Source organism: Eumetopias jubatus, unplaced genomic scaffold (genome assembly GCF_037043125.1).
Source record: "Eumetopias jubatus isolate StellerSeaLion01/CBP00866 unplaced genomic scaffold, mEumJub1_p1.0 scaffold_3, whole genome shotgun sequence".
NCBI classification, from domain to species: domain Eukaryota; kingdom Metazoa; phylum Chordata; class Mammalia; order Carnivora; family Otariidae; genus Eumetopias; species Eumetopias jubatus.
In genome coordinates, this window is record NW_028274809.1 from 114,099,748 (window position 1) to 114,116,310 (window position 16,563).

The 16,563-nt window shown below is 39.9% G+C and overlaps 1 protein-coding gene across 4 annotated transcripts in view; it reads left to right on the top strand.

The window, feature by feature from the left end:
* The window catches only part of PARP4 (poly(ADP-ribose) polymerase family member 4), a 109,198-nt gene that overhangs the window by 7,853 nt on the left and 84,782 nt on the right, over nucleotides 1–16,563 (top strand). For all 4 annotated transcript variants that reach the window (XM_028105053.2, XM_028105012.2, XM_028105034.2 and 1 more), the window contains exons 3-9: nucleotides 4,561–4,756; nucleotides 6,111–6,177; nucleotides 7,519–7,594; nucleotides 8,358–8,471; nucleotides 11,436–11,582; nucleotides 12,129–12,266; nucleotides 13,320–13,493. In XM_028105053.2, the coding sequence (XP_027960854.1) occupies nucleotides 4,561–4,756; nucleotides 6,111–6,177; nucleotides 7,519–7,594; nucleotides 8,358–8,471; nucleotides 11,436–11,582; nucleotides 12,129–12,266; nucleotides 13,320–13,493 (912 nt within the window). The remainder of the gene's footprint in view (nucleotides 1–4,560; nucleotides 4,757–6,110; nucleotides 6,178–7,518; nucleotides 7,595–8,357; nucleotides 8,472–11,435; nucleotides 11,583–12,128; nucleotides 12,267–13,319; nucleotides 13,494–16,563) is intronic.

Consider the following 16,563-nt stretch of genomic DNA (forward strand, 5'->3'; position numbering starts at 1 on the left):
GACTCAGGGGACAAAGAAAAATGTGTATCGTAAACTCATCTTGTACTGCTTGTTTTGTTTATTTAAAGGCCGAAAGAAGCTACTTTCCCTCTCTTGAAATGAATTGTAAGCCTGACAGTTTAAGATTGGTGGCTTAGCCTGCCCCTTCCTGGACCATAGCCCTGGGGCTTGCTGGCCATGAGTTTGGTTTGTTCTGTGAAGTATGTTCAACTCCAGCTAGATCCTGGGTGCTCTCTGGCATTTAGTAGTTTGCCTGTGATTATCAGAGATGGAATGTCCCTGTTCACCTCCAGTTTAGGCAGAACTGTATATACATCCCTTATTATACAGCTTTCCTCACTTGCCTGTTTCACCATTTCTATGGATGGATGAATAATTCAGGCTGGTTATACCTTCTCAGTTTATCTTCTGGGTAAGAATGCCAATATCGTCTCTCATTTTCAGAAATTCCCACATACTGTGAGTGTAAACATTTTGGAAGTTATGTTGCCAATGTATATAAACTTTTGAAATGTGCATACCAGGTATTATAATGGAAACAGCTATGTATATATTGTTGAGGAATGAGCTCCAAGATGAATTGTTAAGTGGAAAAGCAGGTTCAGAACAGCATGTTTAGTACGCTGCCATTTGTGACTAAAAATAGGGGTGTGTACTTATATGTGTGTTGCCTATGCATAGAATAGCTCTAGAAGGATATTCCAGAAACAAGTTACAACAGATGCCTCTGGGGAGATGAACTGGGAACAATGGTACAACATATGTTAATTTATTATTATTATTTTACTTTGTAGATATTCTACAATGTGCATATACTATTTATTCCAAAATAGATTCGTAAAATTACAACTTAACAAATTCAATAAATAATGGATACCTTTTGAATCTCTTGTTCCACTCCTAAGAAAACAATTAAACAAGTGTACAAATATGTGTACATGAAGATGTTCAGCACAGCATTGTTTAAAGGAGTGAAAATTTGGAAATAACTTCTAGGGTTGGTTAATCAATTATGGTATATCCCTACCCATATTCTTTAAAAACTGTTGATTTTTTTAAACTTTCATTTAACTAAAATTATTTGTAAGAGTTTTAGAAATCTGAGAAAGATTACTATCAAGACTTTTAAAGGTGGGCATTCTAGGGGAAGGAGGCAAATGGCAACAGAATAGGGGACCTCGTTTTATCTGGTCCCTTGAATTTAGCTGGATATCTATGAAACCATTCTGAACACACACAAATTCAGCCTGGAATATATATATCTGGAACTCTACAAGCAGAAAAACGATTGCTTTTCTCAAGGTAGGAGGTGTGGAATTGTGAATCTGTGGGGAAATATCTGAAGATAAATGGAGTGGGGAGGGATCCTCCATAAGCCAGCTGCCAGAAAGTTTTATAACACTGGAGTGCAAAATCAGAACTCTTAGAAATCTGCTCCAGTGAGAGACATCCCTTTCTTAAAGAGGCACAGGGGATGAAAAGAGCAGAATTCTAGGTGGGTCATTGTGGTCTCAGGATCCCAGGAAACACAGAAAGAATGGGGGTGCCTGATCCGATAGAGTGCCCAAGCAGTGGAGCGGGGAAACTGGTTATGGTCAGCGAGCCCAGAAGGGACTCTCAGCTCTGGTCACCATAAACCATGAGCCGGGCCGATAGGGAGACTGCTTTTTTCCTGAGCACCCTAAAAAAGGCTGGAACATGCGGGCTGTTTAACATCCCCTGGGAGAGACAAAATGGTTGTGCCCACAACTGGGCAACAGCTCTCAGGATGGCAGTGGCCCCAGAAAGGAAAGTAGGATGGCATCCAGCCATTACCTGGGAGCAATGGAGCAGGGTCCATGCGTGAGCCCACAACCACTCACAGTCGCAAAGACACAAAGTGCAATGAGGCTCTCGGGCCCCTGGGACGCCACCAGGGAGAATTGAAGTGGACACGAATTGCCAGATCGTGTGGGGTGTGGCACACAGAGAGGCTGTGCCCACGACTGGGCAATAGCTGTCAGGGCAGCGATGGCCCCAGAAAGGATAGTAGGACAGCACTCAGCTGTGACCTGGCAGCAGCGGAGCAGGGTGTGCATGAGCCCACAACCGCTTGCAGTCGCAAAGACACAAAGCGAAGTGTCGCTGTGGGGCACCGGGGATGCCCCCCCGGAGAATTGCAGTGGCGATGAACTGCAGAGTCTGTGGGTTTGGTGCACACAGAAGTGGTGATGGTTTGACCTGGAGGGTTTGTTGAAGAAGGGGGACCATGATCTTGCGGTTCTGGGCCAGAGATCCCGGCATGGCCATTTTTGCTCTGACCCTCTGAAGAAGTGCGGAAAGCCACCAGGGAACAAAAGCCACACGGACGATCAGCTCACCTTGAGCCCATCCCCCCTCCCCCAGAAGACAGACCTAAGAACAGGTGGATAACAAGCTTATGGATCCTACAAGACTTTAAAACCCCAGAGCCAGGGGAAAATAATATATTGAGCACCAGGTGTTTCCTCATGACTCGTTTATCCTTCAGTCTAAAATTTTACATTTCTTTTTTTTTTTATCTTTTCCTCGTTTCAACTAGATTCTTATTTTACCAACTTATGTTTTTAAGTTGCTTTTTAACTTTTTTCTCAAATCTATATTTTATAGATTTATGCCTCATTCTAGTCCTTTTGTCACTCTATCCAATTTTATATATGTATATAAACTTTGCTTTCCTTGCAATTTGGGGATGTAGTGTCTTCTAACACAGAGACCAAAATTCAATCAGGAACAAGATCACCTGCTTTGTCCACCCTGTGAGATTATAGTCTCTCTCCACCACCCTTTTTTTTTTTTATCGTTTTGGTTCATCTTGCTTTGTTTGCTTTTCTATGGTGGTGTCTGACCTCTTTGGATTTTTTCTAGGGTGCATTTTGCTTGGGTCGTGGTTGCTATTTTGGACCCTGTTCATTCACTCATCCATCTGTCCTTGGGCAGAATGACTAGAAGGAAGAACTCTCAACAAAGGAAAGAACCAGAGACAATGTTCTGTGCCACAAAGCTAATCAATATGGATATAAGCAAGATGTCAGAGATAGAATTCAGGATAGCAATTATAAAGTTAAGCGCTAGGCTTGAAGAAAGCATAAATGACAATACAGAATCTCTAAGGGCGGAAATGAAATCTAATCAGGCTGAACTTAAAAATGCTATAAATGAGATGCAGTCTAAATTGGATACTCTACCAGCTAGGGTCAGTGAGGCAGAAGAGAGAATAAGTGATCTAGTGGACAGACTGATGGAAAGGAAGGAAGTTGAGGAAAAGAGAGAAGAAACAACTAATAGCCCATGAAGAAAGGCTTTGAGAATTTAATCACAGAGCTGGAACAAACAATCCTAAAATTTGTGTGGAATAAGAAAAGACCCCAAATAGCCGCAGTAATGTTGAAAAAAAAACCAAAGCTGGAGGCATCACAATTACGGAGTTCAAGCTGTATTACAAAGCTGTAATCATCAAGACAGTATGGTACTGGCACAAAAACAGACACATAGCTCAATGGAACAGAATAGAGAGCCCAGAAATGGACCCTCAACTCTATGGTCAACTAATCTTCAACAAAGCAGGAAGGAATATCCGATGGAAAAAGACAGTCTCTTCAATAAATGGTGCTGGGAAAATTGGAGAGCCACATGCAGAAGAATGAAACTGGACCATTCTCTTACACCATACACAAAGATAAACTCAAAATGGATGAAAGACCTAAATGTGAGATAGGAATCCATCAAAATCCTAGAGGAGAACAACAAATGTTGGTGAGGATGTGGAGAAAGGGGAACCCTCTTACACTGTTGGTGGGAATGCAAGCTGGTGCAGCCACTCTGGAAAACAGTATGGAGGTTTCTCAAGAAGTTAAAATAAGAACTACCCTATGACCCAACAATTGCACTACTGGGTATTTACCCCAAAGATACAGATGTAGTGAAAGAAGGGGCACATGCACCCCAATGTGCATAGAAGCAATGTCTACAATAGCCAAACTGTGGAAGGAGCCAAGATATCTTTCAACAGATGAATGGATAAAGAAGATGTGGTCCATATATACAATGGAATATTACTCAGCCATCAGAAAGGATGAATACCCAACTTTTACATCAACATGGATGGGACTGGAGGAGATTATGCTAAGTGAAATAAGTCAAGCAGAGAAAGACCATTATCTTATAATCTTACTAATATGTGGAACATAAGGAATAGCGTGGAAGACCATAGGGGAAGGGAGGAAAACTAAGGGAAGAGATTGGAGAGGGAGACAAACCATAAGAGACTCTGGACTCTGGGAAACAAATTGAGGGTTGCAGAAGGGAGGGTGGGCAGATGGGGTAACTGGGTGATGGGCATTAAGGAGGGCATGTTATCTGATGAGAAGTGGGTGTTATACACAACTAATGAATCATTGAACACTACATCACAAACTAATGATGTTGGTTAATTGAACTTAGTAAAAAAAAGACTTTTAAGTTTGAAAACTACAGATGCAAGTAATTTATTTAGATTTTGTTTTTACAAGTACTTAATGAATTGATTCTTTTTTTTCTAAGTGCACACATATAATCTTAGACAATGCTGATGTTCTGAGCCAGTATCAACTGAAGTCTATCCAAAAGAACCATATCCATATTATAAACCCAGATTTTATATGGAACTCTATCAAAGAAAGGAGGCTCTTGGACATAATGAATTATGATCCTAATAAGGCCATCACACCACCTTCTTGTCAGAAGGCAAGCTGTTCTGGTAAGTATTTTATATCAAGCACTTAATATATTATAGGTGCTATAGTAAACATTTTGGTTTATCAAAGGCAGTCAAAGGATTGTCTAGACATATTACAAAAATTATTAAACTCCTTATCTCAGAAAATGGGCAGCCAAATAGTGAAGGACAAAAACTACTTTAGCAATAGGAATAGATTTCTCAATATCCAATGTAGTGTGATCAGATTCAAAAAGACTACAAAAACACCGATAATCTCAGAAAACCTGATTTGTAACTTTATCTGGGAGGGAGAAGAAACTTTGTGTTAAAAAATTATCACCACAACTTAATGACTGGAAATTTTATGACTAGCCTTTTGCTAAAGAAGTTCTTTCCCAAAGATGATCTCTCGAAAGGAAACATATCTCCTTTATAAACCCAGATTTTATTTTGGAATCTGGTCAAGAAGCAAGCCTTTGGATATAGGGAAATGCCCTTCTCATGAGACATATCAAAAAGAAGCAATTCTGATAAATAATAATCTACAGTAAGCACCTGATATATGTTAGGTATCATATTGTATGTATAAATTGTATTATTTATAATAGTTTTAGAAATCAATGTTTTGGTGTGGTGCAGCCTCTTTATGTAAATGATTGTCCAAAAATGCTGTCATCAGACTTTCTTGCTCTCAGAAAATGGTACCTAAAACAAAATAGGCAGGATAGTAAACTTCTTTTACATTGAAAATGTTTTTCAACATCCAGAGTGATACAGTCAGATTCAGAATTACTGCAAATACATTGACACCCTTTGAAATTTTGATAGCATAATTAAAACTGGAAAGAAATTCTTGCATAAAAGAAGTTATTCCTATATATCATAATGCTATAGACAGTGTTACGCTTCTCTTAAAAGAAAAATATGAAGCAAAAATTGCTTGGCTTCACATAGGAACAAGAACTCCTCACGTCCTTCATTTGTGACATGATGGCACTGGGGAACTCATTCTGACCTTGCAGCATACTAGAAATGCATTTCATAACTATGCTCACCATAATCTTCTGAAGAGAAAAATTCCATTTGAAATTGAATATCCATCAATGAGTTTCAAATAATACAGATAACATTAGAATTCTCCTCACAATCCTATTAAAATAGAATTATAATATATTCTTACTATCTTTTACTTTTAATTTACCTTCTTCTTGTCCCACTTGTACTATCCTTAGATTACCAATTACTATAGCTAATTTAAGGACATCTTTAAAAAAAGAAAAGAATAGCATGGTAAGTATGACCTATATTCAAGAATCTTAAAAATTCCAGGATTTATTGTTAATAATTTTAATAAATCTTTGAGTAGTAAACAAGTGTTTTGTTTTTGTTCTAGAGGTGACAACAGATGATCTATCCCTGGACAACTCCATGGAGAAGGAAAACATTGTGGAATTCACAGAGTAATCTACTTTTATTTTTTAAAAGATTTTATTTATTTGTTAAAGAGAGAGAGAGAGCACAGGCAAGGGGAGCAGCAGACAGAAGGAGAATTAGGCTCCCTGCTGAGCAAGGAGCCTGATGCAGGACTCTATTTCAGGACCCTGGGGTCATGACCTGAGCTGAAGGCAGATGCTTAACTGAGCCACCCAGGTGTCCCCAGAGTAATATACTTCTGATCATTAAGACTCAGTTTGCAAAATGTTTTGAAACCTCAAGCACAGGTTTTTTTGTTTTTTGTTTTTTAAGATTTTATTTATTTATTTGAGAGGGAGACAGAGAGCACAAGCGGGATGAAGGGCAGAGGGAGAGGGAGGGGGACAAGCAGACTCCCCGATAAGCGGGGAGCCCAATGTAGGGCTTGATCCCATGACTCTTGAGATCACCACCTGAGCTGAAGTCAGATGGTCAAACACAGTTTTAAAATGCTTTTAATACATCATGGTTTTTGTACTTTTTTCATTTATCTTGCTTCTCTAATTCTAGGCTTTTATTTATTTAAGACTTTTTACTTCAACTAGTATAGTGATAATTATTTCCATGTTAGTATTATATAAGAGTGAACATAATTGTTAGATTGATTTTAAAAAAGAAAAGGCACTGGAGATGAGATGTGGGTAGTCTGCTTAACCTGCTACCTTACCGAGAAGGCTTTAGACTTGAGACTGTTCTTACTCCCTACCTAATAGGTCAAAAAAATGGAAATAGTGACAACCTTCTGCAAATGGAGTATGTGAGGCTACATTTCTATATGGCTTCGTAAAGCATACCCAAAAGTGTAATGTCAATTAAGCATCACATTGAGCCTTATTTTATTTGTTAATAGTAGTGTTAAAAGACAGAACAAATATCAAAAATGAAAGTACAGATTATGAGAAATCTGACACCTTTGTTTTAGCGGGGGAGGGGGTTGACTGTAGTACGAGAGTCTCTGGTGTGAGCCTGTCTGAGTGACCCGGCTTCTAAGGATGAGAACCCAGGAGAGCGCAGGTCACTTGCCTCTGCTAGGATCAATGCTTTCTCCAGTGCCCTGGCCTGCTTCTCTTATGCCTCTGCTTCTGCTTCATGCCACCCACCTTCCAGTGTAGACACTCAGTATTTGGCATCAGAGCTCTAGAGTTATGCAAGGGAGGAATCCAGCTCATTACATGAGAATTTTTAACTATTTTCAGAGCCTCTGAGGAGATTAGGGACTTAAAATGTATTTTGTATGCAATTAGGAGACTTCTGAGAAACATTTTATGAAAATTCTGTTTCGTCTAAAAGTCCATTTTAATGTTAAAATTTTATTATACAAATTTCAGGTTTTATAAAGACATTGTTGAAATTCCTTGTTTTTCACAAGACTTCGAAGTTGCAAAATATAACACCTTGGAAAAGGTAAGAGTCTGATTTGTATTAAAAAACAAAAACAAACTGAGTGTCTTCTGATTACTTTTCCTGCTTGATAATTTTCTCGATGTTTTGGAAAATTGTGCATATCCTGAATAAATATTTCTTAATATAAAAGCTGATTTTAATAATCAAGAAATTTTATATTTAAAATTTAATAATTAAATTTTTAGTGTTTTTATTATAAAAGTAATACATGCTCATAATAAAAATATAGAGTACAAAATATTAACATGACTTTAAAAGTAAAGACCTCCTCCCTGTTTATTAACAGTTTCTTGTATTTTTAAGAGTAGTATTTACATTTGACAGCAAGTATTTACATCATGCTGAATTTCCATCACTGTTCATTAAAAAGAAAAAGAGGAAGTTATTTCTCCAGTATCATATAAGGGAAAACCCTAGCATTCAAAATGATGCTCCATTTGTATATTTTAGATATTTTAATAAAATGTAACTTGGAAATAACATTTCCTCTGTGACAAAGAAAATATAAAAAGTGGTACAGTTTAAACATATACAGATATATCTATAGTAAAAATACCAGCAAGAAATATACCAAAATATTAATAGTAATTATATATCTGTAGTATGACTTCAGGTAATTTTTATATTTTCTTTATACTTGCTGTATTTTCCAAATTATATCTCCAAATGAACTAGTATTAGTTTTATAATCAGCATTTTTAAATGGTGTGTGTGGTTTGTTATTGAATGGATGCAGCTTCTGAAGGAACAACCTATTTTCCAGATCGGGGCAGAGGGAGGTAAGGAGGTGGCAGTGCTAGAACTGCAGAGCTCCCAGGATCCCGAGGACCCTGCCTTTCTCATATCCGCACATTTCCTCTTGGCCAGTGGCCTCACGGTAATGATCTTTTTTTTTTTTTTAAGATTTATTTATTTACCTGAGAGAGAGAGAGAGAGAGTAGGGGACAGGGGGAGAGGGAGAGTGAGTCTTAAGCAGACTCTGCACTGAGCACAGAGCCCAGTGCAGACCTGGATCTCACAACCCTGAGATCATGACCTGAGCCAAAACCAAGAGTTGGACACTTAACCAACTGCACCACCCAGGCACCGCAAAGTAATGATCTTTATATTGATTCCTGTGTGTTTATCCACTCTGTTCATACCTAGTTTCCTTAACATTGGTCAATGAACCCGCCAATCTGTTAACCTTTTTTACCTGATAAATAATTTTGAAGGGTAGGAACATGTTCTCCATTGGAATATGGCAGGTGAGGGGAGGAGGGTGAGAGCAGTGCTCTGACTAGAACAGCACAGGATTCTTTCTTGTTAAAAGGAAATAGTGAGGAATTCTTAATTTCAGGAAACAAACTGAGGGTTGCTGGAGTGGTAGGGGGTGGGAGGGATGGGGTGGCTGGGTGATAGACATTGGGGAGGGTATGTGCTATGGTGAGCACTGTGAATTGTGTAAGACTGATGAATCACAGACCTGTACCCCTGAAACAAATAATACATTATATGTTAAAAAAAGAAAAAATAAGAAGATAGCAGGAAGGGAAAAATGAAGGGGGGGACATCGGAGTGGGACACGAACCATGAGAGACTATGGACTCTGAGAAACAAACTGAGGGTTCTAGAGGGAAGAGCATGGAGGGATGGGTTAGCCTGGTGATGGGCATTAAGGAGGGCACATAGTGCATGGAGCACTGGGTGTTATACGCAAACAGTGAATCATGGATCACTACATCAAAAACTAATGAAGTATGGTGATTAACATAACATAATAAAATTAAAAAAAATGTAAAAAAAAAAAAAAAGAAATAGTCACTGGGTGCAAGGCATGTAGGCCTCCTGCTCCTGTGCTGGATCACTTGTGGGAACTTGACTAAAGTATACTCTGCTAAAGGCAATCTGTTCACACACTTAGTTAAGTACCTACTATGTACCAGCTGATCTACTGGAGGCCAAAGATAAAAATTACTTCAAACCCTGCCCCTCAAAGATCACCACCAGGGATGAAACTACACATTCATGACTGTAATCCACTGGGACAGAACAGCAAGGAAGGCTTTGCAGAGGCCGAGACTTTTATGTTAGGTCATGTTCAAGTCAAGGCCATGGTTCCAACCTGAAACTATTATGAAACAAAAATAAATTCAGAACTAATACCTAAAATTCAAAGCAAACGCTGCCACGCTGTCTTCTGTCCAGACAGATTTACAGGCAGGAAACCTAGCACCTCCTCACCCAGGCGCTCCTCAGTAGGATTGGTCCTCACAGCATTGTACTCAGGCTCTGGATCCTTCTGGCTTTGCCCCCACTGGAGGTGTCAGCTCTGGTGCCAGGAGGGAGACTCACCTCAGGTGGGTACAAGATCCATCTGACTTGGAAGCCCACCCACAGTAGCCCATACCTGTTGTAACATGGGCCTAGGTTCAAGATGTCTTTAAGGGAGGTGCCCATTACTTACGACACTGCTTTCAGGGAAACCCAAGGGTCAGGTCTCCCACCTATCATTTATGGTTCATTCATTGAACTCCCAGTCCTGATTTATTAATGAGAAGTCACTATTACCCAAGCAATTTTGGGAACAGATACAAAAAGTTAATCCAAGTCAAATGTGTCTAAGTAGGAGAAAGGGTTTTGTTAACCTTTTACCCCAAAAATGTATGTTGTATTTTGTGGAGGGTTTAGTTGTGTGGATAAAAAGTAAGGAAACATCAAGTTGAAAACCATGATAGAACGTGTTATAATTATTTTTCTTTACTGAAAAAGAAAACTCTAAGGCTGAATATGCCACCGTGTCCCTTCCTGCTTACTACTCTTCCTGGGTACCTGCCTCCCTTGGCAAGCCTGAGTCTGAGAAGGCAAATAGAGGGCTCCTCGGGTGAGTCTGCTTTGATAGAAATTATCCTCGCTTAACCAACACTGAAAGAGCTGTCCTGCAGAAGAGGCTTTTCTAGCTTGCCTCTCTCATACAAAAACATTTTGTGGAAATCTTCCAAAATTATGTTAAACTCTACCTTCTTAAATGGAGTAATTGGAACATGATATGCTTCTTTTCTCCACGTTCCAGAGGCTCCCTGTAGCCGCCAATTCAGGAGGGCGGGTCATGGTGTCCTGGAGAGTCTGGCTCGCCCCCCCTTCCCCACTCCAGAGCCAGGGGCTTAGCCAACACCCACAGGCCCCAGCTGGGGCTGGACTTCCCATATTCTCTGAGGTTAATAACTTTGGGACAACCGCTCACAACAGGAGCAAGGATTTCCAGGAAAAGCAGGCAAATGCCACATCCACAGGCAGGTTGGAAGGAAGGAGGCGGTTTGTGCCTATCCAGAGGACACCTTGCCCTGTGCGTTTATGTTATTTGCATGACTAAGAGCTTTCCTGCCTTTCTCCTTGCTGGTAGCTGTCATTTCATTTTGACTGTGTGCTTGTCCCTAACAGTACCTCATTTCTGAGGTATTTTTCTTTTCTTCCTCTCCCCTGATTTATTTTCCTCATTTCCCAAAAAGCTTGAATGCCAGTCTTCAAAGCTAATTAGACTAGTATGTAAAGTAACAGTATGTAATCTCTGAACAGACGTTTGAGTGACTCTCCCATGTATCAAATGCGTCTCTTCTGCCTGTTGCGCCTGCTCAGGCTTTTCTCCCCTTACTTTCAGGTGTTAGGCAGTTTTGTGAAGAATTGAAGATTTAAGTAATTCTTTGAAAAAACTAGTTAATCAATGCCTTCATGGCAGGGATCCAATGCCCTATTTACATTCCGTTTCCCCATGGTACATAGGAGGTGTTCAATAAAGATCCATAGGTTAATAAGTGACTGTATCCTCACATCCTAACATTTTGCTCCACACTATAATTCACAGACTAGAAAGTTCTCTGTAAAGAAAACCTCTGCAGATGCGAGTGAATACTACAAAAATTACATTGAAGAGCTGAAGAAACAAGGATTTCTGCTAAGAGAACATTTTACACCCGAAGCAACCCAATTAGCATCTGAAAAACTGCAAGCAGTAAGATTGATTTCTGTGTGCTATTTTGTGTGATTGACTGAATATTTTTAATAGAAGTGTTTTCTTTACGACAAATAAAAGCCTGGCAAGAGAGAAGAGTTGGAGAACAAGAAAAGTAAACTCACAGGCAGGTGTGGAAACCGGGTGAGGAGTGAGTTCTAGGATGAGCCACAAAATTTCCTGCTTGTTCTAGCAACAAACCCCCATGGCTTTCAAAGATTCCGTTATAACCTAGGCCAAGAATCAGGGGTCCTTAACCCTTAATGCCACTTAAACTTTGATATCACTGCAGGCCTAAAGCTTACAGAGGGAAGGAAAAGGCAAAAGGACACATAAAGTGGGAGTAAAGGAGAGAAAGGGGAAATAAAGAGAGTGTGGGGGGAAGTGGAGGTACAGAGAATTATCAGTCACTTGGCTGCCTGTGACTCTCTCCTTGGCTGCGATTATTTCTTCTCTCGCCTCTTTTCCTCTCAGCTTTAAATCAACCCACCAATGAAACCTTTTGTTGGTTTCTTTTTCACTTTTTTTTTTTTAACTTTGTTGCAGTTGCTTTTGGAGGAGGTAATAAATTCAAGCACTCTGAGCAAAGAAGTGAGCGATTTGGTGGAGATGGTTTGGGCGGAAGCTCTCGGCCACCTGGAGCACATGCTTCTCAAGCCTGTGAACAGGATTAGTCTCAATGACGTGAGTCACGCGTGCCCTTGAAGCAGAACCTCTATTATGACAAACCTGCTTTCTGGCTTAAATAATACCACGTGTGTCTGGGTGCCGGTCCAGCTGTTCCTGGATGCATTCCTGGCGTGCTTTTTCTTACCTTGGAAAAAGGGAACACTGAGAGCACTGAGGGGAAAACAAGCTTCCAAGAAAACTAGATGTTCTTATCTATATAAAATGTCAGACCCAAGAGCTGCTCCAAGCTCCAATTTTTGGTGCCGGCTCATTGGGAGGCCTGCTCCTTTAGGTCACAAGGTGCTTAGCAGGCCTGAGAGACAGCGTTGCTCTTGGTCCTGTCAGATGCTCAGACGCTCGTCCACTTCAGAGCCACTGCTTCACAGTCTTGTAACTTGTAACCCATGTTAGGGAAAGGCTAGGGATGCTTGCAGCCTTCCAAAAAATACTGTCCTTAATTTTGTATGATGGAAAGAGCAGATGAAAGAAAATATTCCCAATGGTACAACCTGTACAACTGCATTGTCATAGTAAAATAATACAGTTTCCCTCTGTGGAACTAAACTAATTTATTTCAGGGAGAAAAAGATTTTCTGGGGCGAAGTCCAAACAGTACTTATGTAATTAGAAACATGTTCTGCTGGATTTTGTTCCTAGTGTGATTCTGACAGCTTTCTAAACTTCTTGTGTGAAAAGCAAGTCTCCTGTGGTTGCATTAGTATTCCTCTCTCTGTGAATATAGACAGATATGGAGATGCAGTTGTAGCTATAGATATGGTTGTAGATGTAGGTATGGATGTAGATACACAGATACAGATATTTAAGGCTCTGGTTTTTTCCTGTAGTTAAGCTGAGCCCGATTTTGGAAGATTTCTTATGGAGGCGGCATCACAACTGAGATACATCTCCTGTAAACATGGCATCTGTTTTACGGCTGGTGTCCAGTAGAAAACTAATAGTTGTGACATATCTAACAACTATTTTAGTTGCTTTTAGGCACATTCCTTCACTTTCTCTCTGATGGTCAAGAATCAACTTTAATAAGCATATATTGTCCTCCATTTAAAGGTGAGCAAGGCAGAAGGAGTTCTCCTTCTAGTAAAGGCAGCATTGAAAAACGGAGAAACAGAAGAACAACTGCAAAAAATGATGACTGAATTCTACAGATTAATACCTCACAAAGGTACAACAACTGAAAAAATGACCCTGAGACTATTGGCTAAGAAAGAGGACCTCTGCCAGGTGAATCCCTGAAATACAGAATTCAATTTAAAATATGTTGGGGAAGGATCTTTTCAAATCTGATTAATAAGGTAGCCCTGAATCACAAAAGTTGGCTCAAAAATAAATGTTGAGCCATTTTAGAATGCCTTGGGTCCTTATGGAAGTTATCTGAACCATGTTCCCAAACATGAATGTGTTGGAATAGTAGTACAAAGGCAGATATATTTAGAATTGCTACACTGTAATTTTCTATATCAGGTCAGGTCTGAGGACCCAGAGGGGGTCTCACAGGACCAGCCAAGAGGGTCCCTGGCTGCTCACGGGATAGAGATCAAACGGGGGCCAGCGGGAGGTGATGGCAGAGTTTATTGAAGGGAGAGAGAGAGAACAGGTACAGACAGTGTTTGGGAGACTCAGAAAGGAAAGGAGATCTTTGCTTGGGGCCTGGGGTTTTTATTGAGGATCATGGTCTGGCACCCAGGAACTGGTTAGAACAAAGGGCCCAGGTGTTATTCCTTGGAGCCAGGGGGTCTTCTTGTGGAGATGTCTAGTTCTGGTGGTCTGGAATGCTCTTAAGATAGCTTCATTAGTTCATTCTCACCTAGTCCTTCCTTAGATGTTATCTGTTCTTGAGAAATCTAGAGGACATAACTCCATTTGCATCACAGGCATGTGTAAAGTGGAGGTCCTAGCAAGAATAGAAACAGGAAAAGGAACAAAAGCAGATTTTTATGGAGTTCTTCAATTTCCCTATCTCAAGGAGATGAGTTAGGATTCTTTTTGCAAAAGAAACAGAAAGCTGTCATTGACTTAAACAATGAGGACACTTACCACCCTGTGTAACAAGAAGCCAGCTGTAGGGTGGCTGCTGGTCCAGTCACTTAGAGGTAGAATTATCAATGAGGACCCAGCTTCTTTCCATTTCTGTGCTTCCTGTAAACTTAGCTTCCCTCTCAGCCTGGCTCACCTTTCATGACCTCACAGCTGCAGTTGTTTATAGCATCACAACCAGAGTATTTCTTTTCTTGTCTCTTAGGGCAAGCTCCCCTGGCCCTGTAGACTCTTTGGTAAGGTCTTTGCTCACAACTGAGTCACATGCGCATTCCTAAGCCAGTCACTGGCAAGGAGAGTGGAATTACTGACTCTGCAGAAATGGGCCCTCTCCCTTGAGCTGTAGGGGAGGGAGCAGGGCTCAGTTAGCAAAGAGGAAAGCAGGAAGGCAGCCCCAGTGTCCCCCTCACCTTAGATGAGACCAAGTCACTCCCTGGCTCTGAGTTGCCTCATCTGTGCATGAAGGAATTGGGACAAGATCAGAAATCCATGACCTAGACTGCAAAAGAGTTCATAGGTATGAAATATCGCCTGTTTGAGGGAAATTATAGCTTTCAACAGATTCCTGGAGGCATCTGTAATCCAAAATAAGTGAAGAATCAACAAATGAGATGAACCAATAAATGAGATGATAAAGGAGCCTTCCAAATTTAGTTTCATGATTTGCCTACCACCCAACGTTAAGAACCTCAGTTGCTGGTTCTCTCATTGAGAAGGTGTATGTAGTGCCCATCCAAATACTTTTTCATTTAACTTTTTTATTTTCAATAGGTAATACATTTGTATTATTCAAAAGTCAAAATTATGTTTTAAAAGGTATACTCAGAGTAATCTGTATTCTACCCTGCCCCTCCTCCACCCATTCCAACTCCCCAACTCGCTAGATAACCATTTTTATTAGTGTCTTGTCTTTGCAGTTTCTTTATACAAATAACTATAAATATGCACATATATACTTATTCCTCTCCTCTTTTTTTACATAAAAAGTTGTATACCATCTTTGCTGTTCTGCACCCATTTTTCCCACTTAACATATCCTGTACATAGAAAGCATCCTCATTCACCACATGATATGGGCATTCCCTAATGCCAAACAGTTGGATTGTTTCCAGACTTTGCTACTACAAACAATGCCAAAGGGAATATGCTTGAATATTTGTCATGTCATAGCTGCAAGGAGTGTCTCTGAGATACATCCCAGAAGTAGAAGTGCTGGCTTATGGGATCAATGTATCTGTAATTGTGATAGATTTTGTCTTATTCCCTCATAAAGGATCTACTATTTGCCCTCCCACTATCAGTGAACGAGACTTTCTATTTCCTAGAGTTTTACCAAGTGTATTTGTCAAATTTTTAGACTTTACCAAATTTATGGATGAGAAGTGACCTCTGCGTTACAGGATTTATATTTAGTCTATGTGTTTTTTTTTTTTTCTGTGAACTGTCTATTTATTTCCTTTGGCCCTTTTTCTTTTGGATCTTGTTATTTTTCTTCATGATTTTTAGGACCTCTTAATAAGTTAGGGAGCTTCATCTGGGATATGAGTTGCAGATATTTTCTATATTTCGTTTTGTTTTGTTTTACTTTGCTTATGGTGAATTTGGGGTGGTTGGTTGACCTGTTCTATTTTACCATATAGAAATTTTTTACTTTTATATAGAAAAATGTATCAGTCTTTTCTTTTATGGCTGGTGTATTTGAATTACAGTTAGCCCCTCCCCACATTGAGGTCATAAAGATGTGTGGCAGGCAAGATAGGGCTCCCCTGTCAATGTCTCTTTCATCTCAAAGATGGTAAAAGCAATACATCCCTATAATAAACGTAATTCAGATTATGTAGGAGCTATGTTCCCTCCTCCAAGCTCCATGACCTATGGGTATACTAAGTATACTTAGGTTCCCTCTCAGAGAAGACAACCATGTCTTACTCATTTTTGTATGGTTCAAACCTGAAACAATGCCTGGCATACAGAACATGCTTCTTGAAGTTTTGCTAACAGAAATGGACTTGAATTCTGATGATGTGCGTTCCTATTTAGTCACTACCCCCTCTTTGCTGTGGAATCTTGAGCAATTAATTCAGCTTCTCAGAACCTCACATTCCCCATCTATACAATGAGGACAATAAGATCTAATAAGACCAGTGCTGTAGTGTGGATTAGAGGAACAATGTACCAGAAAACACTTAATCAACAATGATGTGCTATCCTGATGTACGCTATTATTATTATAGTATATTATGCCACCCCTGAGGGC